Source organism: Eurypyga helias, unplaced genomic scaffold (genome assembly GCF_000690775.1).
Source record: "Eurypyga helias isolate BGI_N326 unplaced genomic scaffold, ASM69077v1 scaffold5059, whole genome shotgun sequence".
NCBI lineage: Eukaryota > Metazoa > Chordata > Aves > Eurypygiformes > Eurypygidae > Eurypyga > Eurypyga helias.
The window spans coordinates 2,035-24,703 of NW_010272592.1; the positions used below are offsets into that span (position 1 = coordinate 2,035).

At 35.4% G+C, this 22,669-nt stretch overlaps 1 protein-coding gene across 1 annotated transcript in view; it reads left to right on the plus strand.

Annotated features, from left to right (window-relative positions):
* Positions 1-787: 787 nt before the first annotated feature.
* The window catches only part of DNAH7 (dynein, axonemal, heavy chain 7), a gene marked incomplete at its 5' end in the record, with an annotated part of 92,321 nt that continues 70,439 nt past the window's right edge, over positions 788-22,669 (plus strand). Inside the window, 18 exons of the mRNA XM_010159166.1 lie at positions 788-853; positions 1,325-1,433; positions 1,548-1,695; positions 2,033-2,126; positions 2,885-3,065; positions 3,845-3,920; positions 4,859-4,984; positions 5,491-5,610; positions 7,118-7,301; positions 8,231-8,410; positions 9,649-9,924; positions 10,890-11,017; positions 11,209-11,287; positions 12,421-12,645; positions 13,551-13,697; positions 14,305-14,990; positions 17,355-17,541; positions 22,381-22,574. Of these exons, the coding sequence (XP_010157468.1) occupies positions 788-853; positions 1,325-1,433; positions 1,548-1,695; positions 2,033-2,126; positions 2,885-3,065; positions 3,845-3,920; positions 4,859-4,984; positions 5,491-5,610; positions 7,118-7,301; positions 8,231-8,410; positions 9,649-9,924; positions 10,890-11,017; positions 11,209-11,287; positions 12,421-12,645; positions 13,551-13,697; positions 14,305-14,990; positions 17,355-17,541; positions 22,381-22,574 (3,206 nt within the window). The remainder of the gene's footprint in view (positions 854-1,324; positions 1,434-1,547; positions 1,696-2,032; positions 2,127-2,884; positions 3,066-3,844; positions 3,921-4,858; positions 4,985-5,490; positions 5,611-7,117; positions 7,302-8,230; positions 8,411-9,648; positions 9,925-10,889; positions 11,018-11,208; positions 11,288-12,420; positions 12,646-13,550; positions 13,698-14,304; positions 14,991-17,354; positions 17,542-22,380; positions 22,575-22,669) is intronic.

Sequence of the window (22,669 nt, forward strand, 5' to 3'; positions counted from 1 at the left end):
ATGCAGAGGTTGCGAAGAGCTGATAATGGGTGTCTGTACATACTTTTTCACTGTCACATACCTGTGTTTTGGAGGAGGTTTTCTTTGGAGCCTGATTTGATTTTTGGCTCACTTGGGAATTACCAGAGTTTATCCTTGACTGCAAAATTTGTGTAAACAGTTAAGTGCCTGAAACTTGTGTGAGTTTTGCACCACAGCAACTGTATTGCAAATGGCAGCCAACCCTAAAGGGTAGCTCTGGTATGTCTACATAAACTTTCTGTGCTGTCTTTCCTCTGCTGCAGCCTTTGCAGGAGACAGGGCAGAAAGAGGATGGCTGTAGCATAGTCATGCAGTATTACTGCAAGTGCGGCTGCATGGAAAGAGGTGTGGGCAATGTCAGGGGACACTGGACACTTTTTTCTAATCCATAGACTTTAAAATGAAGGACCATTTCGTGTTTTCAAAATGTTGATTGATAAAAAAATTGTTTATTTGTATTATTTCATAGTATCTTGTAATGCTTTAATGTTTATCTTGCCAAAAATGTAACATGAATGCTTCTGATCTGCAAATTCACTTTTCGGAACTGTGATTTTTAAAAGGCATTTGAAAAGTACCTATGTGGAAGTATTCTTGGAAGAATGAGGGAAGTGATATTAAATTGTATGTGTAAAAATTATTATATAAGAGATAGAAACAGAATTATAGCTGGATTACAAGTTTAAGTATTTCCAGAAGTCTTGCATTGGTAGTAATTTAAATGTCTAGGTGTGATTTTCCTTTTTTTTTTTTTTCCCCCCCCAAGCCCAGTCCAAGTGGCAAAGGGAAGCTGGCAAAGAGAACAGTGAACTTAGTACCACAGCTGTCTCAGGTAGTTTTGTTGGCTTTTTTTTTTCCTAAGCTTTCATTTTCAAATCTGTTACAACATAGTTACGTAAAAACCATGGTTGTCATTCAAACATATACCGAAGTGTGTATGCTCTCTCTCTGCACTATGTGTATATGTATGTAAGTATATTATCTATATGTGGAGCATTGTTTATATTTCCATATTTGGAAAACATTGGAAGTGGAGTGTTCGAACAAGTTTGAAAATATTTAAGTAAGGTATAAAACTAAAGAGTTTACAAATAAGTTTAACATGATTATATCTAATGGTCTGGATATTAAAATTTGAAGGTAACACGTAAGTGATAGTTTATTGTATGATTTTTATGCTGCCTTATTCCTGCTCTGTATTAGGCTACAGTTTCTTTGATTTGCAATTTTTAAGAAGTCTTGAAGTGCGTCTTAGTAGCACCTACAAGAAGTGTAAAACTAAAATATAAAATATTTATTCCAGTCAGGGTCTAAACCAGTGTGGCAGAAGACTTATCCTTCATTCCATCTAAGAAAAGAACAGAAAGATGATGAGTCAGATGAGTTTGCTGTAAAAAAAGCGTGTTCACCTGGTAAGGTTAACATTTTTAATACTATTAAAAGAAAACTCTCAAAACACAAACATATGTGTGTTTGCTTTGAATTTGTTTTTAAAATAATTAATTTCAAAATATCTTTTCTGCAAGAATATTTGAAGGTGAGATGCAAGAGACACAAGATGCAGGATTCTGATAAAGAAACAGGTGCTGGGCCATCAACCTCTGCATTGCAGAGCAGCAGTCATCTGAAAAAAAACCATAAACGTTTCAGAAGTGCTCTTGTTGACATTATATTGTGAGTTTCCTTATCTTCAAATGTGTTTTTAATTTTGATAGATGAACCAAAGTTTTAAATGAAATTATTTTAAAATGTTGATGATTGCAAATTGAAAGTATGTAGATGACCAGTTTTAAAAGCTGAGGCTTAGCAGGTAAAACACAAACTTGGTCACGTGCTTCAGTGTCGTTTTTCAATCAGAATGTCTTGTGTTCATTGTAAAGTTTTGCCGGTTCCATTTTTTTGTTTTATTTGTTCATAACTGGTATGTAGGATGGCTGTATGTTACTTATGCCAGTAAAATGTATGTGAAGAATGTGAGGCATAATTTTTTTTTTTTCCCCCCCCCCTTCAGGCAGCAAGACCTTCCTGAAGAACAGCTTCCGTTCCTTGACAGAACCCAACCTCCAAGAGCAGATTCTTGTACACTAATAGAGAAAGATATTTTGGTACCTAAGGACTGTTTTCTAGAGTATGAAATGAAATTCAGTGCCAGTCATTTATTGTAAATACTGACAAGATGTTTGATACAGGGAGAGATGACTGACAGAGACATATTCTTCCGCTATTAGTTGCACGAAATATATTAGTTATACTGTTACTGTTGAGAATGGAGCATTAGAAATGTATGGATGATTCAAAGAACCGCAGAATGGAATAGTAAAAACTAAACAACAAAACCAAAACAAAACTGCAGAAAGCATGCTTTCTGTTTGAATATATGGTCCAGCCCCAGAGCTAATGGATAATAATGGCAGCAATGGAATGATGAGATAGATGAACATATATTGAATATTTCTTCAAGGAAAAGCTTGGTACTGGGACAGTGCAGAGGAGAGTCATCTCACTAGAACTGTAAGAGCAAAATCAAAACAAAAGCCAGATTTCTATGAGTTACATCCATTCTTCAATGAAATTTTTGTTGTTTGGCTCTTACTGTAGAAACAGAATGAGGCTTATGCCACCATATCCTGTTTTTCTGTTTGAACAGCTTTTTATCGTTCTTCTGGTCACTAGTTTGTCATAGGCTGATAAAGGTATTTGCCTCAGATTCAGTGATGTGTATGTAATTCACAAGATAAATCGGTACTTAGTGCTAATTACATTTAATTTTAATAAATGATCCCATATCTCTAGCTAAACCTGTAGTAGCAATGACTGTCTAGTACTGGGCTTAACCAATGCATATTCTTCTTTTATCCTGCAGAAATACTACTATTACATTCAGCATGGAGTTGATACAGCAAATGTGGCCCCAATGGATGCATCGTGGCTAGACCACATCTTAGCCTTAATTCCACAACACCTGAAAGTCCTTGATGAAAGTATACATTCACTGACGGAGGAAATTAAAGAGGACTATCTTCTGAGTGTAAAAAAGGCTTTAGGTAGACTTCTAGGAGTTTACTTGCTTTTTCACCAATGTAGCATATTCTGCTAATATTCAGACGCATTCATTGTTGAGTGGTCTTCACTGCTGACAGCTGCCCCTGTAGAAGAGCTGTGTAAAAGTGCTGTCCTGAATGTTAGAGGCACATTTTAATAAAAAGAATACTCAAGTTTTCTTATCCTTGTAATGACCAAAGATGATAATATTCATTATTTTTGAGCTTTCAGCACCTTTTAAAAATATTTTTTAATTTAAGAAATCCCTATTTGATAGTAGAATTTCTCCTAAACCCCTCTTAATGTGTATCTAGATAAAACTGCTCATCTCAAGGAGTTGTGCATTTGGACATTTTGGTTGAGACATTTGAGGTGCTGGAGCATGTCCAAAGAAGAACAACGAAGCTGGTGAAGGGTCTAGAGAACAAGTTTTATGAGAAGCAGCTGAGGGAACTGGCGTCTCTTTTTCCCAAATAACAAGTGATAGGCCTAGAGGAAATGGCCTCAGGTTGCGCCAACGGAGGTATAGCTTGGATATTAGGAAACCTTTCTTGCCTGAAAGGGTTGTCAGGCAGTGGAACAGGCTGCCCAGGGAAGTGGTTGAGTCACCATCCCTGGAGGGATTTAAAAGATGTGTAGATGTGGTGCTTAGGGACATGGTTTAGTGGTGGACTTGGCAGTATGAGGTTTATGGTTGGACTTTTACAACCTAAATGAGTCCATTCCTTCGCTAAGCTTATTTTGGCTTTTTTTTTTTTTTAAAAAAAAAACTTCTTTTCAGTTGACTTTGTTTTAAGAGACACCAGGGAAAAAGATGAAGACAAGAAGAAAGGTTTTCTTCTACCTCATCGTGCAGAGTAAGAAATATATTTATTCAAAAATGCTGACTAGAGAACAGTGAGGTAGAATAGCATGTACAAGGAACAGTCTTAACAGTGGTAGGCAGTGTCAGGCATAAGTAAGACTTAGTTATTAGTAAATACGGGAGATAGATGTGGGAAAACTTGAAGTTCTTGAAGTTCTAGCTACTTTTTCTGTCTCCTATAGAATACAGATTCATTGAGAAATGGGTTAAGGTTTTATATCAGAGATTATTTTTTTACAGAACTTCATTATGAAAATGAGAACAAAAGTATTAGAAATAAATGACAAATTTGACAGGAGTGTTCTTGTTTTCCCTTGCAACCTAAAGGTTGCAATGTGTACTTCTTAAGTTCCAGTGCATAGTATTAATAGTAAAATCAGACTGCCAGTAAAAAATGACAACAATTTTTAAAGGAAAAAAAGGCTATGCATATATAAAAAATCCCGCTCAAGTGGCTTAATGTTTTTAAAAATATGAAAGCAGAACAACTGAGTGTATGAAAAGCCTCTAAATTTATGAGTTTTACAGATTTGATGGCATGAGCATAAACATAGATACTTCTTATTGTAGAGAATTGCATATTAATTGACTAAACACATATGTATAATGATTTTATAACATGCTAAATTATAATTATGCCATGAACAGGTTACATATCCCTTAGGATTTGGCCAATATTTCTCATAACATTTATTTTAAACAGTAGTAAATACTTGAGAGATTTTCTTCTGATATTTGAATATTGAGCAGAAAGCTAGATTAATTTCATGAATTCTGTACTTTTGGGGATGCAAAACAATTATCTTAAAGCAAAAGTAGAAGTATGTTGGTTCTTAGCACAGCTACATCCATCCAAGCTGCTTCTCCTTGGTTTTGTGATTGGTTGTTTTGTCATTTAGTTTTGGTGGTTGGTTTTTTTTTTTTTTTTAGACTACAAGTAGTGCCAAAACCTTGGAACAAGTCTTTCTTGTCAGCGTGCAGTTACATGAAAGAAAATTTGCATGCAATAAATCCTTTAATGCTTGCCATTTTGAACTTATGGGAGACCTCATTTAAGTAAGTGTTACCTTTATCTCAGGCTTCAGCTACTTGACATTTTCAGAATCTATACAGGGAAATAATGGATGGTGACATCTTAAGATCTCCAAGTTTAGATGGTTATTTATTTATTTTTACTTTTAAAATAGTATTTGTAAAAATCTATCCAGTCCTAGAAAGGAATACTATTTAACACATTCAGAATTTTTAATATTTGATCCTATATATAATGAATAACATATACACAAACTCTGATTCTGAAAATAGTTATTAAAGTGCTTGACTGTAGTGATTACTACTTCAGTTGAAGACCACGCATACAGACAGTACTGCAGTGCTTATATTTTGTTGTTCTGAAACAATAAAAGCCAATTTCTAAAAATAACATTATTTTAAAGTGTTTAAAATAAGTTTTAAAACCCTTTATATTTGAAATGTGAAATATGAAAAAAATTAGAAACAAGATTACAAATCAAGATACAGTGAATATGCTTCTAAAATATTCATGTTATATTTTGTTTCAGAAATTTACGCCTTCTTGATACACAAATATTTCACAGTAAACAAGAAGCTGAGGACCTTGTATTTTTCCAGAATAAAATTATGAAAGAAATTGGAAAATCCAAAGTGATTCTATCTAAGAAGTATGATCCAGTGTATCCATACTTTTTAAGTTACAGGGAGCTCTCTAACTTTTTCTTCAGCTGTTTTTGAAAGTCTCCGTTTTCTGCAGAGTGAAGGGATGATCCATTTTAATAATGTGTGGTAAAGAAAGAGATGCGGAGTGGTGCAATTCTTTGTGGCCTATGAAGAAAAACTGTAAATATTGAGCATGTTATCATGATTTGTGCAGTTCTCTTATTTGAAATTTTGGTGCGATGTGTTTTGGTTACTTCTTAGAGTGACATTAACAATATGTGTTGTGACAAGAACTTTTATTTTGTGGACTCATTTGTACTGGATAAATGAGAAAATGCAATATTGCTACTATCAATAATTTATGACATTTTAGAATGTAAACTGTGATATAACCTATAATAAGAGTTGCCCCATCCCAACTTCACCCAAAGGAAGTGTCACATGGATAGGAAGATTAACATAGTATCACTTGAGTAACAGTACCTCTATAGAACATCTGTTGATGACTTTGGAATTTCAGTTTGTATATTCTCAGTTTTGTAGCTGCTTCCGGAAAGCAGTCATCTAAAAATGTTGCACTAATGAGATCCATTGATTTCAGAGATTATAACTAAGATTTTCAAAAGTAAAGTGCTTGGATATCATCATGTTCGTATATTCAGTCTTAGATACTCTAAAAAAAGAAAGGCAGTTTTCTTGGTAGTGCACCCAGTATGCTGTGGTGAAGTTTTCCACTAAAGCATCAAAATTGTTAGGGTTTTTTTAGGGGCCAAACTGTATTGTATGTATGCATCCAATCTTTCCTTAACTAATAAGGCTTGATTCCTGCAGTTAGGTATTGGTGCATTTTTTACTATTTCAGGTTTTAATTAGATAAGACAGTTTGAGACCACTATAGTCTTCAATACTTGGTTTTTCATGTTATTAACCTTGAAGGTTTTTATTTCTGTACTTGTCTATGATTCTGTTACGTATTGCCTTTACTGTTTTCAGAGATGTTTCTTTCTGACCCTGAAGATACCTTTCTGCTCTTAACTGAAGGCTGCACACATCTGTGCTTTCTTCCTTCCTATTTCCCAGCAAAGCCAGAGGCAATTTCATTTTGATTAAGGGCAACTAGGCAGAATTCTCTTTGGATTGCTTTCACATCTCAACATGTACCGAGGTTACAAGGATTCATAATGAACTGCACAACTCCTGGGGCTTAAGCCTGCTGCCTGTGAAGCCTTTCTGGCCTGAGAAATGGGAGACCAAGATAAGATAGAAAATTGGTCTATCATAATATTTTGTATTTTAAATAAGGTTCCATAATAATAGCATTTTCAGAGACCTGATTCTTTAGAATTTAAAGATACTACCAAATGACCTACTGAAGTTAAACTGTAGTTTCCCAAGTGCACTACAGCATCTTTTGACTGCATATAGTGTAAGCATTTGTAGCAATTAACTGACCATCACAGGTTTATTAATGCTAGTCACTTGAAAAACTTAAAAATACTCTCTTCTTTTAAGGTGGTTACTGGAAGTGCAGAAAATCCTTTACCAAGGTAATAAACGAAAACAAGTGCCTAGCGATACCAGCGTCACTAAATTACAGTCTTTCTTCGGTTGTGCTGCCACTTTAATGACTCATCAATTGCAACATTTACTTTTACATTCAATTCAAGACTTTACAGATTTAATTGATCAACCTGCAGTAAGTAGTCCTTCATGTGCATACTAGCAGCATTGTTTATCCACGTACCTACAATTTGTTTCCTGTTTATCTTTTTTTAAAGGAAGCAAAATAATAGAAAAGAAAGTATGAACTCTGGTGGCAGGTCTTTTCTGGAAAAAAAAGAATAATATTTTAGGAATGCATTATTTATTAAGTAGTGTTAAACTTACTTACTTTTTGGCCATCTAAAAGGGGAATTACCAACATTTTAAATCTGGCATCCTCAAGAACACCCTCCAGTCAGGCATGCATTAGAAGTTAACATAAAGGCTGTTTGCATCTCGCACTAGTGCTTTCTCTCTGTAATACCCATTTGTGAAGAAGTCTTATCTTCTCTCTGCTGTTAGTAGGTGTCTACTACATGCTTTGGACAAAAGGATATACAAATTACTATACTGCAGTACATGGGAATCCATACTGCATATATAGCCCTTGGAATACTCAGTTTAGCTTTTGTGGATCAGATCCTTGTTTATCAAATAATTTATTTTTTTAAGGTTAGTAGTTTCATAGTGACTGCTCCCGATAAAGCATACATCTACTGCTGTGCACATAATAATTTATATTGCTACGTTTGTGAGGGCTACTGCTGTAAAGGTACTCTGCCTCAGACTATGAAAATAACTTAATGAAAGTTGTTTGCTGCTGTATAGAGGGTGCTTCTTGTGCCTGCTAAAAATAATGTATTTCACCTTAATGAACGTCAGTTTATGTGAATTTTATCAGAGATGCTTCCTTCTTGCACAAATGTTTTTGTTAGGATTATGGCATGTCATTTGCCATTGCCAATAGTTGTCAGTTAAAGTCCTGACAATTTAAAATGTGTATGTTGAAGTAATTCTTAATGGTCCTTTGACTTTTCCTGCATGAGTTAATTTTTTTACTTTTTTTTTTTGTGTGTGTGTTAGACATCAGTCCAAGCCTACAAACACCCAGGTTTAATCCTGAGGCTAATCCTGGAGAATGACAGTATTAAATTTGAACCTGACTTTAATGACTACGAGGATATATTACTGAATGTTTATACTGTTATGATTCAAGCTGTCAGTGATATACCAAGAGTTGAGACCAAATTGTTTTCTAAGTGGGTAAGAAATTACAATACTCATGGGGTTTTTTTAATCATTATATTGTTGCTATATTTACTTCCTAGATATTTTAATGAATAGCTTGATTGTCAGAACTCGCATAGTAATATTATAATACTCTTTCAGGATGTTCAGAACATCTTAATTTTATTAATAAAAGGCCCAGTGACTGTTCTCTAAGCAATAAAAAGCCAAGAATCGACTAGTTTCCATTACGAGTTATTTTCTGCAGCTGCCACTACAAACAAAATAGATGCATTTAAATTTTAAACGCATATCTGCAGTATTCTGGAAAATACCTTCTGTTTTGATATTGGAAAGAATACTGTCTTTTTAAATATAGAAACTTATGAGCAGGCTATTCTTCAAAAAAAAAAAAAAATCAAACCATGATTTTAAGCAGTTTATATTTCTGTTGTTTTATGCATTAGACCAGATTAAAATGTTAAGTCAAAGAGGAAACAATCCAGGTTAGTAAAAAGCATTTTGTGACATAATTACAAAAAAAAAAGGTACCTACTTGGTTTAGACTTGTGTGTTACTTTCAGTATAGTAGTCTTAACTCTTTAATAGGGAGAGAGTGAAAGTAACACCCTGTGGTGCCTCTTGATCGTTTCCCAGAGAGCTGCGGAAGATGAACATTTCTTTTTTTCCTGAAGGATGCTAATTTGGACGTTCTGTTGCCCTTTGTGTCTGGCACAAATCTGAATTTTAAGTAAACATACTAAGCCCTAACATTTTTGTTAATATGCTTGAACGCATGACCAAGTAGAAACCTGAGTAGTATGCTGTGCTTTATAAAAGCACTAATGAATAACCTGTGAAAAGAAAAATTTTAAAAACATCTGAAGAATGTCTAAATACACAAAAGCAAGGCTTTAGATCTTCTGTGGGGTAGTAGGAAAGTGTTTTCCGTATTTCTAATGTTAGAGATTCATCAGTTGATGGTAAAATTGTGTGTGTGGTTTGGGAAAAATAAAATCCATGTAGATTAAACTTAAAATTTTTGATAGAATTTTGATAGAATCCTGTAAGCTAGGATTAAAAAAATTTGGGATTGGAATGTAAACAGCTGTGTCTACAAAAATAGGTTTGTAATCAGACCTTAATTAGAAAGATTTTAAAGTAATATTTAGTTGATTTTTCTATCTTGTTTTTCTTCCATGACATAACTGAGCTACAGCCATAACTCTATGTGTGGGTTTTTTTTTGTGTGGGTTTGTTTTTTTTTTCCAAAGCCAAAAGGTGAGTCCTCATCAACTGTCTTGAAGCCTGTTATCCTAGATGAGGTCTTGGCTGAACATAAGAAAAGGATCAGAGAAAAAATTATCAAAGAAAGTGCTGCACCCCTGGAACATCGCAAACTGTATGATAAGTACAGCTTCCTGATAAACAAACAAGCTGAACAAGATATTGATCAGTTCCTGACAGAGGAACATACCTTTGAAGAAATGAAAAGTGAAATTATAAAGTACCAGAAACTTGCTAAGGAAATAAAATATACTTCTAGGAAGGTAAATTTTAATAGTATCCATAAAGAAATATGGGTATCATTTTAATGTTGATTTTGTACTAAGAATGTTGTCAGTCAGAGGTGATGGTAATTAGCTGTCGGATAATTAAAGTGAAATAAAATATTTTTTCCAGAACAAGAGTTCTTCAAAAGCTGGCATTTCTGGGGTGTATTTGCTGTACTTAAGTGAGAGTTATTTTTGCTAGAAATTGTTTTGGGACTTCTGAAGGCATGTAGGGTATGCTCCTCTTTGATCTGAAGGATTAAGAGAAAGTGTGGGTCCAGCCACTTCCAAATTCTTTCCAAACACCTGAGGCAGAGAGAGGATCCTTAACATGAACCACTTTTTTTGTCCCTGTAAGGATATTCTGTGGTAAGAATCCTTGTCTGTCCATTCTGAAAAAGAACTCAGAAGGCTAAAGTGGTGTTCCTTAAGTTGTTTCTCTCCTAACATTCAGTGCCAACCTTATTTCTAGAGAAGTTGAGAAACTAGTACTTATAGGCCTGTCATGTGTTTGTGGAAGTCAAATTCACTTGCCCACTAGTCAAATAAAGCATTGGATTCAGACTCATTGGGAAGTGGAGTCCCTTTTAATCCTAAGGAATGTCACAGTGTCTCTAACAGTAAAGCAAGATTACCAGGTTTTTGGTCTATTTCAAACTCTCTAATTTCACCAGAAAACATTCACTGCTACAGACAGTGGATGCCCTTTTTTTGAGGAAGCAGATTGTCAAGGTAAAAAAGCAAGAGAAGGAAGATTTATATGAAGTGTGATATACACATACAGAAGAACAGTTACTCATAATTATAGCTTTTTCTTTCCCTTCTTCACTTGAAAGTCTTGAAAGCGTTTTGTGGTTTAACTCAAATCCTAGGTGAGACCCCTGACATTCTGCTGAAGACAGTGAGGAAAAAATAGGTAAAAGCTATTCAGTGTTCTAACAACTGTTGTATTTGTATTGCAGTATCTCCGTCTAGGAATGTTTGAACTGCACTGTGATGAATTAATAAGCGCTTTGGTAAAGCGAGCAGATAGTATTTCTGAAAAAGTTATTTCCAAAATGTTCAAAGATCATCAAGACATAAATGCAAGGTAACTCTCAAACGGAAAGTGTGTGTTGAAATGTACTTAATTTTGTTTCCAGTGTTGATTTTTTTTTTTTTTTTAAAAATCCTCAAAGGATATGTGGATCTCATTTTTGCTTTTCTAAATGTATGTGATCTGTGCAAGGGTGATTCAAACAAAACACACATGCCAAGCTCGCTGCTTTATGTATTTTTCAGACTCTGTGATGAGTTTGAGAGAATATCAGAAAAAGCGCTTACTACTCCATTTAATACACAGGAACTAATGGAACTTAAGGTACTCTCTTACTTTTTTATGAGTCCAAACAAGAAGTAGCTACCCATACTATTGCTCTGGCCTTAAGCAGTAGCATATACCCCATTACAGGTACGATTCTGGCCTTGTTAAAGTCACTGGTGCTCTGCCTGTACTGCAGAATAGAGGAGGACAGGTCTTTGGCCATGAAGCTAAATGCCATAGCCTCGCTTTTGCACATACAGCTAGACTCTTCTCCACCAAAGCATCACGGCTGCAACCAGACTGCCTGTTTGGAACACTCCTTTGTCTCTACTGTCACTTGTGCTTTACAGTGGCATTATTGGTGAGAATGCCGCCTGGCATGGACCAAAAACCCCATCCGGCAGCTGTCTTCACACTGGGGGTGTGCAGCCCACGGGGTGCACAAGATGATCCATGGGAGTATATGAATTTTTCTGTATCTTCAGTTGATGGATATCAAGTAATATTTACATATACTGATAAAATGTTGCCCAACATTTTAACTGATACAGCTCTTTTCTTGTTAAGAGGCTTTCAGAGTGCTTCATTATGAATTATTGTTTAAACTGGGCTGTGTTGCTGTTCTGTTAAGAATACCATGCAGAATGCTGCTTCTGTCAATGCAGTTTACTGCCAACTCTTGACATCTGGCAGAACAGCATAATTTTTATTTTAATCATAATGAGCAGTACAGTGGCTGTCTATTCCTTATACTCTTATTGCTAGGAAAGACCTAATCTTACATTGGGCCACCAGTACTTCCTTTTCTGAAGCGTGTTCTCCTTTCTCTTGTGGATATTTCACTAATTTTTCCTTGATAGCACCACTCTTTCTTTCCCAAACCTGCAATACTTCTAACAGGCTGTCTGGATTGGCTTCAGTTAGTCCAAACCTTTGTGCATACAGCTTCACCTATTCTTTGAAATTTTTATTCAATAAAATAGCTAGTAAGGCAGTTGCAGCTGTGTTAAGTAGTTATATGCTGTAAAAAATGGCTAATACCATGCCATTCTTAATTTTCAGATGATGTATTTCTGATTTGATTTAAGTTTATTTCTAAGAAAAAAGAAAAGCCTTTAAAGTTAAGTAACTATTTCAGGTACTATTTTGGCATTAAATTATATAAAAAATGTCTTTTGTTCTGTTCCCAGGCCTATATACAGAAAGTGGAAATACATGACATGCTTGAATTGAAGCAGAAATTAGTTGATGCTATAAATCGTGTTGCCTTCCTGATAGAATGTGTCAAGTTTTCACCAGCAGGCATTCGGCTGAACAGTAGTGTTTTTCAGTGGTATGCGCGAATGCCAGGTATCTTTGAAGAGCACAGAAAGATAATTGACGAAAAAACAGATCAATTGCAAGATGGTCTTAAGGTCTGTAACGACAGTGTTTTAAAAATTCTTGAGCCTGCTGATTTTGAATTGCATATAAGACACCAAATAATTGATGGAATAACCCCTCTTATTTTCCCATATATTTTAAAAATAAGTTTGAAGTAGATGTTTTTATGTTAGTCTTGGTTTTAACTGATTTTTTTTCTGCTTTCCACTCCTTTGTTTTTCACATATCCACGAGTACTGTGAGACAAGCCACACCTTACAATTCGTACTCATGAAAGCTCATTGGTTACAGAAATTCCAGCAATGTTGATGAAAGTTGTCTGTATGTGAAATAGTAATATTCAGATCCTTTAAAGACATGTACATGGCTTGATTTATGGCCATGAGCAGACCCTTTGGAGTCAGTGGCAGTATATGAAATTTCTATGATAGCTCAAAGGAAAAAAATCTGCATTAATTTGTAAGTGTGATTTTGCCACTAGGATAATGTCAAATAAGGTAGTTTTATACGATAAGTGCCTCCATCCAGGTTTGTTCTATTTGGTTTTATTTATTAATCTCTTATTCTTTACTTGTATATTCATAGACTCGTATAAGTAAATGCGCAGCATAGACTCTGTTATCTTGAAACATGGTATTGCTGACGATGTCCATCACAGAAAGCAGGAATTTTTATGTTAAACTCTATTCTGTGACACAGAACCCAGTTGTGTCTTTCAGCCCAATAAGTCACTGCAGGTAACAGCAGTAGGATTCGGGGCAAATTCTGTAATTTGGGTGGAATAGTTACTCGTGTGCAAATATGTTGGACATCTTGGTTTTTCTGCAAGTATGAAGTGTCCTGCTATAGCAAATCAGAATAGTTATGCATTCTTTTTACAGAAATTTGTTGTGAATTTTTTTTTTAATGAGTATATGCTTGCTTAATCTTTAATTAGATACGCTGTGAACAGTTTGTTGTGGAACTGAAAAGCTACTCTAAGCAGGTTGAAGAATTTAGTGCACTTGGAGATATTCAGGAAGTCAACAGGTATTTGAAGAAAGCTCAAGTGTTAAATACAAAATTGGATCTTGCTGCTGCTAAGGTACAGATTATAGTAAAAACTAGTCCAATATTATAAATTGTAATTCTTAATATTTTTATTCTCGGAATCAATAGTTTGCTTAGTAATGCAGTTAGAGAGATGTGGCAAAATAATTCTTAATTCAGCTATGATATTTTTACATGATTTGCAATTTAAACTGCAAATTTACTCAGTACAGTAATTTATTACTACGTAGTCTTGAGTTAATATGGCAGCACTTTGCATAATGAAAGGGTAGATTAAGTTTACATAGTTTTGCATAGAAATTATACCTTTATGTTCTTGTAAGTGCGATTCCTGGTGCTCATTGTTGCCTCCTGTCTGTTAAAGCCTCTGTGGAAAATGCAAGTTATAGAGGAATGCCCATGTACCATTTTAGATCTCTAACTCATGTCGTCTGTTGACTAGCGTGAATGCTGAGCTGTTACTGTTCAAGATTGCTTTAACTGCAGCCACTGACAGCAAGTTACATAACAGACTGGTTTAGTAACTCAGGACAATTTGAAACTTGTTGAAGATACCAGAAAACCTCCCTAATCCCTGTTGTAGGGACCTGGTATCACAGCCAGCTTGGCCTGTGTTTCAACCCTCGCTTATGTCTCAACAGATTGACCAGTTTAATTCAGAAGAAGAGTCCTTTGGATGGCCGGTATCTCAGTACCCTCAGCATAAAAACATCCGGAATACTCTTGCTCCATATCTTCGTCTCTATGATACGACTGTTGAATTCAACAGAAAACACAGGGACTGGACAGAGGGATCATTTACAGAAGTGAATCCAGACACAGTGGAGGCAGATGTAGGAAACTACTGGCATGGACTGTATAAACTAGAAAAAGCCTTCCACAATTCTCCGAATGCATTAGCATTAACAAGACAGATTAAATCAAAAGTAGAGGAATTCAGAGGCCACATTCCTCTAATCCGGGTGATTTGCAATCCTGGTTTGCAAGAAAGGCACTGGGAAGAGATGTCAAAAATTGCTGGTTTACCACTGTTCCCTTCTGAAGACTCAAATGTCTTGTCATATATTAACTTGCATCTTGAACCATTCCTAGAAAAGTTTGAGACCATCAGTGAAACAGCCAGCAAAGAACATTCACTTGAGAAAGCTTTAACGAAAATGATTTCTGAATGGGATCAAATGGAGTTCACCCTTCTTGCCTATAGAGAAACAGGAACCCATATTTTGTCATCTGTAGATGATATTCAGGTGTTATTGGATGACCACATTGTCAAAACTCAGACTATGAGAGGATCTCCATTCATTAAGCATTATGAAAAGAGAATAAGGTAATTTTTTTTTTTCTAAAGTCACAAAGTAATTGTTGCCAAATAGATCTTGTCTGCTTGATCTAAAGCATAGGGGCTTCAAATGCTTTTGTTTATCCTCCTTAATCAGTGAATTAATCTCATTTTAAAGGGCTCAAGCTTTTGTCCCATGTCAGCTACACACTATTTAATCCCATAAAGCTGATGTTTACTTTAATTAACGATTTAGGAAGTGCTAATGCATTAGAGAGGTTGCCTAATGTTTTTAATGCTCTCTCGTAATTAAGGTGCCAGATACATTTTATCTGGTAAAACAAGGTAATATTATGATGTATCTGAGGTATAGGTGAAAAGGTGGTAGACTAAGAAAGTGTAGTTTAAAGTTTCTGTCTAAATTATAAAGCTACTGAATCTTATAGCTCCTTGACAATTGAAAATGTTAGGGCTTATGTAAGGGATATGACAATGAAAACAAGACAAATTTCAAGGAAGCGATGAAAGATTTTTTTTCTCTAATGCACAAAATTAAATTCTAAAAGTTAGGATTGCATGTTAAAAATTCTATACTTCCATTTTAGAGCATAGATTTTAATCTGTTCTTGTCTCTTTCCTCAATAAATACTTTACTTGCTTCTTAAGTCCCCCAAACATAGCCATATTGTGGAAAACCAAAAATCTTTCATCTAAAGTTTGGCTATAATTATCTTTGTAGGTACCTCCAAACTCCCGTTAACCTGCAAAAATGCTATTTCAGATTTCAGTACATATTTGGTAAATATGAATACACATGTACTTACACATATATGTACATTCCAGTAAGTATTAATTCTCTAAGTACTACTGTACTGGAGTATAAGGCTTCCTTCCTTACTAATGTAAAATGGTAGGTTTTGCCTATTTAAGAAAAGTAAGCACACCATGGTAATTTCATCAGTATTTGTAATAATGTAAGGTATTACTGTTATTTAGTCTTTGAGATTTATGTGATTACACAGTGGTTGCTTTCTCAATAATCGACAAAGCATGTAGAATTCTGGATTGCTGCCAGAGATTATTCCAAATTTCTCATCTTCATTTGGGTGTATTTTTGGTGTAATCAAATTAACTGATCTGTCTTACTTTCCTCTTGGAAAGTTGCATTTTTCTCTACCTCTTGGTAGAAGCAAAATCACTAGAGATGAGGTATGAATCCCTAAAAGGTGAACGAGGGACTTAGGGTAGAGGAGAACGTGCATGAAAGCAAACCTGTCTGCTGTTTGGAATCTTTGATAGGTAAATGAATGAAGGAAGAAGGTAAGTATGCTTTCACATGATCATTTTACAGAACTCAGTGTAACCCAAGTACAAGTCTCCTGTTGAGAAAAACATTGCCTTGGTTCGTTTACACAATATGTATTTTAACAGCATGCACTTTTTATAACAGTTCTATCCATAATGTCCAGTGGTATGAGTTTTTAAAAATAATACTCCCTGTTTTTATACATGAAAGAAGAATGTATGTATTTGTTACAGGATTATAAATAGCATTTTAATACGTTTTTTGCAAATTGCTTATGTCAGTGAGTTAGGAATGCCAATGACATTAGAGAACTGATAATCTCACATCTGTGTGATATTGGTGAGATAGAATTATGAAAAGGTGGTGTTAATAATTTTAGAATGATGCAGAACATTCGAGGACATAGAAAAATGGATAGACTAAAAGATCTGGAATTTTTGGCTGTCAAAAGGAAAGGCTGAGTAGCCATTGAGTTGTAATTCTGTGTACCCATAGTGGTGTGCAGTAATATTGAAGCACTCTTTCATCTGTCAAACAAATGTGTTCAACATCTATGTTGGGAATTTGAAGTCGGAAGTAAGATGTGACTTAGTCATTGGACTATTTACTACTTGAAATCTTTTAATTAAGAACACATGTCTTTTTAGGGCAACGTTGTACATATTTTTGGTTTAGTAGCTTAGGTTACTTTCATTTTTTTCTTTTGCTGCCTCAGCCTGTCTGTCCTAGCAGTCAGCAACAGTAGTCTGGGCTTTGGTGTATGCCAGAAGCAGTTGCATACTCAATTGAAGTGAATTTGTCCACAGGTACTAGTACATGCTAAAGTGTGCGCTACATTTATTCACTGATACTGTTAGTCTATTTACTGGGTTATTTTCATTAAACCCTACAATCAACTTTACTGACGATCCAGTTGCAAAATTGCTGTGGACTTTGTTATGCAGGACGTCAGGCTAGGTGGATATGATATTCTGCTGAAACCTTAAAATTTCTACCTCTTCCGCTTGCTGCTGAATATGCCAATTGCCAAAAAGATCTTTCCATTCTGCTGGAAATGTTTTATTGGAAGCATCATTTAATGCATTTGGACTAATGCTGTTTTATAGGGAATGGGAAGGAAAGCTGTTATTGGTGCAGGAGATCCTGGATGAATGGCTGAAGGTTCAGGCTACTTGGCTTTATTTGGAGCCAATTTTCAGTTCTCCTGACATCATGGCTCAGATGCCTGAGGAAGGTCGTCGATTCAATGTTGTGGTTAAGACATGGAAAGACTTAATGAAACTGGTTTTTCAGGTAAGCATTGCTGTCTTAAGAATATAGAGTGGATTTGTAGTATGTACCAAAAAAAATTGCTTCTAATATCACAGTAATCTGTTTTGTGTTTCATCTTGGACCCCTTTCTTAGATTCTTTTAAAAATTGTTTTGCAGAACTGTTTCACAAAGAATTGTAGAAGCATCGATTGAGAGGGGCCACTGGAGTTCAGTTAGTTTAACTTCATTCTAAAAGCAGAACTCTTGCTAATGCTATGTCAGGTCAGCCACAGCTTTGTGTAGCCAATTTTTAGAAGTCTCCAAGGACAGACATTTCTTGCTGATTACCTCCAGAGACTTCAGTGCAGCGCTGTCTTCCTAGTGAATTATTTTTTCCTAATGTCGAAGCTGAACCTCCCAAGCAAACATTTGTAGTTGTTGCCCAACTGTCACTGCTGAGAAGTTGGGTCTGGTTTTTTTCGATTGCCCTTCATGTAGTTGCTGGCTACAGTTAAATTCTACCTTACTTTCCACTTCAGCATGCTGAACAAGTCCAGCTCTCCCAACCTCTTCTCATAGGCCATGTGACATTCTGGTGAGTAAAATTAAGCAGCATACAAAACCAAGTAACCTTTCGATTGGCCTACAGTGCCAGGATCATCATTAATATGAATCAATGAAATTTTACACTGGTTGTTCCTTTTGAAAATGCTGCTTATATTGAATGGTAGTGATAGCTATGTAAATTTTAACTGTTTAGATATTTAATTTGCTTCAAAAGTATTATTCTGATCTACTATAAATCAGTACATAAGACAGTTGTCAGACACCATCGCTGCACACGTCTGGCAGTTCAAACTGTTACTGTCTTGCCAGTCTGCTTCTTTCATGCTTCCTGGAAGTTAGCGCTAGGATCAATTCATGAGACTATATGAGTGCTCTTTGCTTTAGTAGTTAGATGTTCTCAGCCTTGGATCGGGTTAGACTGGCTGTATTTTCCAGCCTGACTGGATGAAGAACACTCCTACAATCTCTTCTGCTGTCTGCTGAGAGGGCAATAGCTTCTAGCGAAGAGGTGGTACTAGTAAGGGAAGAGGTAACGTTTCAAAGTGGCACGGTTGATTCTTCAGTGGTTACATGATCAATGGTCTGAATGCATGCTCTGCAAATCCTGTTCCTCAGGGAATAACCAGTTACCTGTAATTACAGTAATCCTAATGTAGAATTCTAATGTTTCTGATGATGATGAGAGAAAGCTGCGTTCATTCTGAAAAAGTTCCCTAATATCAAAGACATTTATAGTAGTACATCGCTTTTTAAATATTTTTTTAAACTGGTCTTACTAAACTATTCAACAGACTTGAAAAGTTCTATGCATTCCACTAGTTTCCAGGGTAGGGACATAAGGTTGCCATTTTAAGGAAAAAATTAGAAACTTAGTTTTCACCTGTTTCATACCTTTGCAGAACTTTATGCCTTTGCAGATCCATTATGTTACTAGGACAAATGCAAATATCTTCAGTCTAAAAGCTTTTGGTCTGAGCTCTTTTCAGGTTGCAGATATGGTCTTAATGCAGGAATACACAAAATGTGTAATATACAAAAAGAAGCATTTGCTTCATTGCTTGGAAATTCATCTTGATTGCTTAACAATAAAGTTATTTTCTGGTTTTAATTCTCTTTAATTTCTGATCTTTAATTCTCCCCCCTATGCCCTCCCCTTCTTTCTCTGTTTTCTTTCTTCCTTTTTTTTTTTTTTTAATTTTCTTTTCAATCTATTTGATTTAGAAAAAAATTTGGAATTTATCCCATAGATCTGCAAAATCAATAGTATGCATTTGGGGGAAGAATTTGGGGAAAAATAAAAAATTATAAGAATTTAAGAATTTTATTGAGTATTGTATTTCTGAACATTGTGTGCTGAATGATCTCTTTGGATAAAAAACTTCTATTTTGGATACTTTGTATTTGATTAGCACTGAATATTTGTTGAATGTGATACATGTCAGATACTGGCAGAAAAAAAGGAATCATCTTTTATTTGTACAGGAGGGTGTGAACACCAGAATGGAAGTTTAACAATCTCAAGTTGATTTTGGTTAATCAAGTAGGCATTATTTGCCAGAAGATGGCACTCTGTTTCCACAAATGCAGTGTTTGAGTTCCATGGCTTAAAAGAATGCTCTGTACGAGTGGTCTTTCCTAAACCGTAAAGCTAACTTGAGTCTGTTCATGCTTATATGGCATTGTATTGTATAATTCTTTTATTTGCTTAGCTATTCATCAGAAATTTGAATAATCGTATATTATTTCTTCATTTTAAGTATCTAATTTAAGCCATGCACGTTAATGAGGGTTAAATTACTTAGTGATTTAATTTCAATTTCTCATAAATCATAGTAAAAAAAAAAAATCTAGGAAATGGAAGCTTTTCTGTCTTTGAGGGGAAGAAAGAAAAAAAAATAAAATAAAAAAAAAAATCCCATGTTGCAACCTGGATGGGTTAGAAACTAGAGTCAATGATGGTCTTTTGACGGGATACTGAAATTATTTTTATACAATTGTTTTTTTGATACAGTTTTCCCCATAATCGACACTGACAGTGTCACTGACAAAGTAAGTTACGCTGATGTTTTGAATGGCTGAGAATGGTGGCATTCCCTCTTTTGCATCATGCCTTAGCAGAACAGTAAATAGGACATTTCTGTTGAGGCATAAATTATTTTTTTCCTGACTTTTTTCATATGAAAGAAAAAAAACAGGCAGGAAGAATCCCATTTATAAAACTGGCAACACAGCTTTGATTTGCTTTACCAGTGGCACTTGTTCTATTTGCTGAAGATAAACATACCAAGAAGGGGAACAAAACCTGTTTCTGTTGCCAGTGTATATTATATGGTGGTTTGTGCATTAAAAATTATTTTATAAAACCAATTATGAACTGTGTATGCTGACAGCTTAGTTGTCTTATGTATAGATGAAAAGTATATGTAGCTATTGAGTTTGTGCTGGTGTGATAGGATGGAAGAGGCAACGACAGAAGGTAAATGTAATTCATGTACAAAGGAACAATATGAATGTTGTATTAGGAAGGTACCTCCCCATGAAGATCAATTAGATATATAATTCTGGGGTTTTTTTCCATAGATTTGAAGTATATGTGTAACATGAGCAGGGAATTGAATCCACCTGGTAAATTTCAAAACGTTATGAGTTTTTGAACTGGAACTAAACTTGGAATTTATTACTATATTCTCCAAAGTGAAGCTGAACAGCAGTCAGGTTACTGGGTCAAATCCAGATTGTCAGCCAGTGAGGAGCTTGTTTCTTACAGATACCTTTTGCCCCTTCTGGGCTTTGCACAGCGATCTAGTCTGTCTTTCCTCATCTGTCTCTTGCAACGTGAGTCACCCAGGCTTCTGCTCACTGAGTCTGTTGTGCTGCAAACCCTATCGGGGACTTTTCTGAGTGGGATGTTCTGTGTTTGTGATGGGAACTGACAAAACTGTTCCTCGTGGAAATAGCCTGGGTACACCTTGATTTCGGCTGTCTATTCGTGGAGTATTCTTTGTTGTTAATGTCAGCAGTTCTTACATGCCCTCCATAGATTGGTTAGTCTGAAATTCTCCCTCCCTATCTCTTTGGTGTTTGTTATGAATAGATATACCTGTGTCTTTAAATGTTCATCCTGGATATGCTTTCCAAGCTGTGTGTGTACGGGTGCAGACTCACCAGGCAGAACAGAGCAGGGACCGAAGGGTTGACTGACATTTCTAGTTAGCTTTGTTTCCATCTCACCGGTGGTCATCCTGGCCCCATTCAAATGCCAGTGAAATGCAGTCTGATTGAGGTGGTAAAGGAGAAGCTGTGTTCCCAGACTTTGAGAGGTGGAGCAGGGTATTGGGATTAATCACTCTGCATTTTCTTGCCAGGACTTGGTTGTTACAGAATGTTATGTATTGCAACATGAGTGGTTTTGAATCAGTTCACGGTTCACAAGTCAGTTAATGTACTGGCACAGGCTTGAACTAGAACTGAACTAGAATAAATTGTCACAGACTAACCCGAGCCCATACCAGAACCAAGTAGAAGCAGTAGAGGTTTGACTTCCTCAAACATTAATCTGTTTAAGTTCCTGCTTTTCAACATGTGTCTCGTTTTGCTCCCAAAACCCCACGCTTGGTGAGCAAGATTAAAAAATGTATAGGCTATAAATTGGCCATCAGGCATATTAAATGCTAGAACCTGATGGTCATACAAGTGTATTTCCTTAGAGCTTCTTAGCTTGGCAACCTTTAGGTCTTTTGCAAAATTTTTTTTTCGTTTGTGTTAATTGAGATAATTTTCATCTTATGCAGTTGCTTCTCTAACCATTTACATTCATTGAACTTGAGAGGTTAATTTGGAAAACACTGTATATCTTAATGTGTATTTTGACATCTACACAGTGTATAAATATAGGAAACACAGTTTATCCACTAGTGTATCTTAACAGATGTGATTCAGGTGCTATGGTACAAAGAAATAATTTTTTTTTGTTATATTTTCTTAAAAAAAATATAGCTTGTCACATTTTGTTAGCAAAAAATTTTTTAACATGTGTTTAGCCTAGTAAACATTAGGATGTTGCTCCAGCAGAATTAAGGGTGTTGTGCTGTTTGATGAATTGATCCTGTTTTGAAAAATGAATACTAACTGCCTACCTACATTTCCAGTGAACCCTGGCAATAAAGAAGGTAGTAAATTGTAAACCTGACAATGGTTTAAGTAAAGCAGAATTTGAAATAAATTTTCATTTTGTTTAAGACTTCCTGCAGTGCTGTGTGGTGATTTGCTTGAGAAGGCATTAATGTTTTTATCTGGAATAATTTCTTTTCCAGGACAAACATGTGTTGACAGTAGTAATAATAGATAAGATGCTGGAAAAACTGAGGAAGTGCAATGAATTTTTGGAGCTAATTCTCAAGGGACTTAATGAATACCTAGAGAAGAAACGCCTGTTTTTCCCCAGATTCTTTTTTTTATCTAATGATGAACTTCTTGAGATTCTTTCAGAGACTAAAGATCCTACTCGGTATGGTAACATTTAACAAATGTACTTGTGACTTTCAGTGCATGCAGATAGTCTTGTCATATCGTTTCTCTGAGCCCAGAACATTCTTTTTTTCC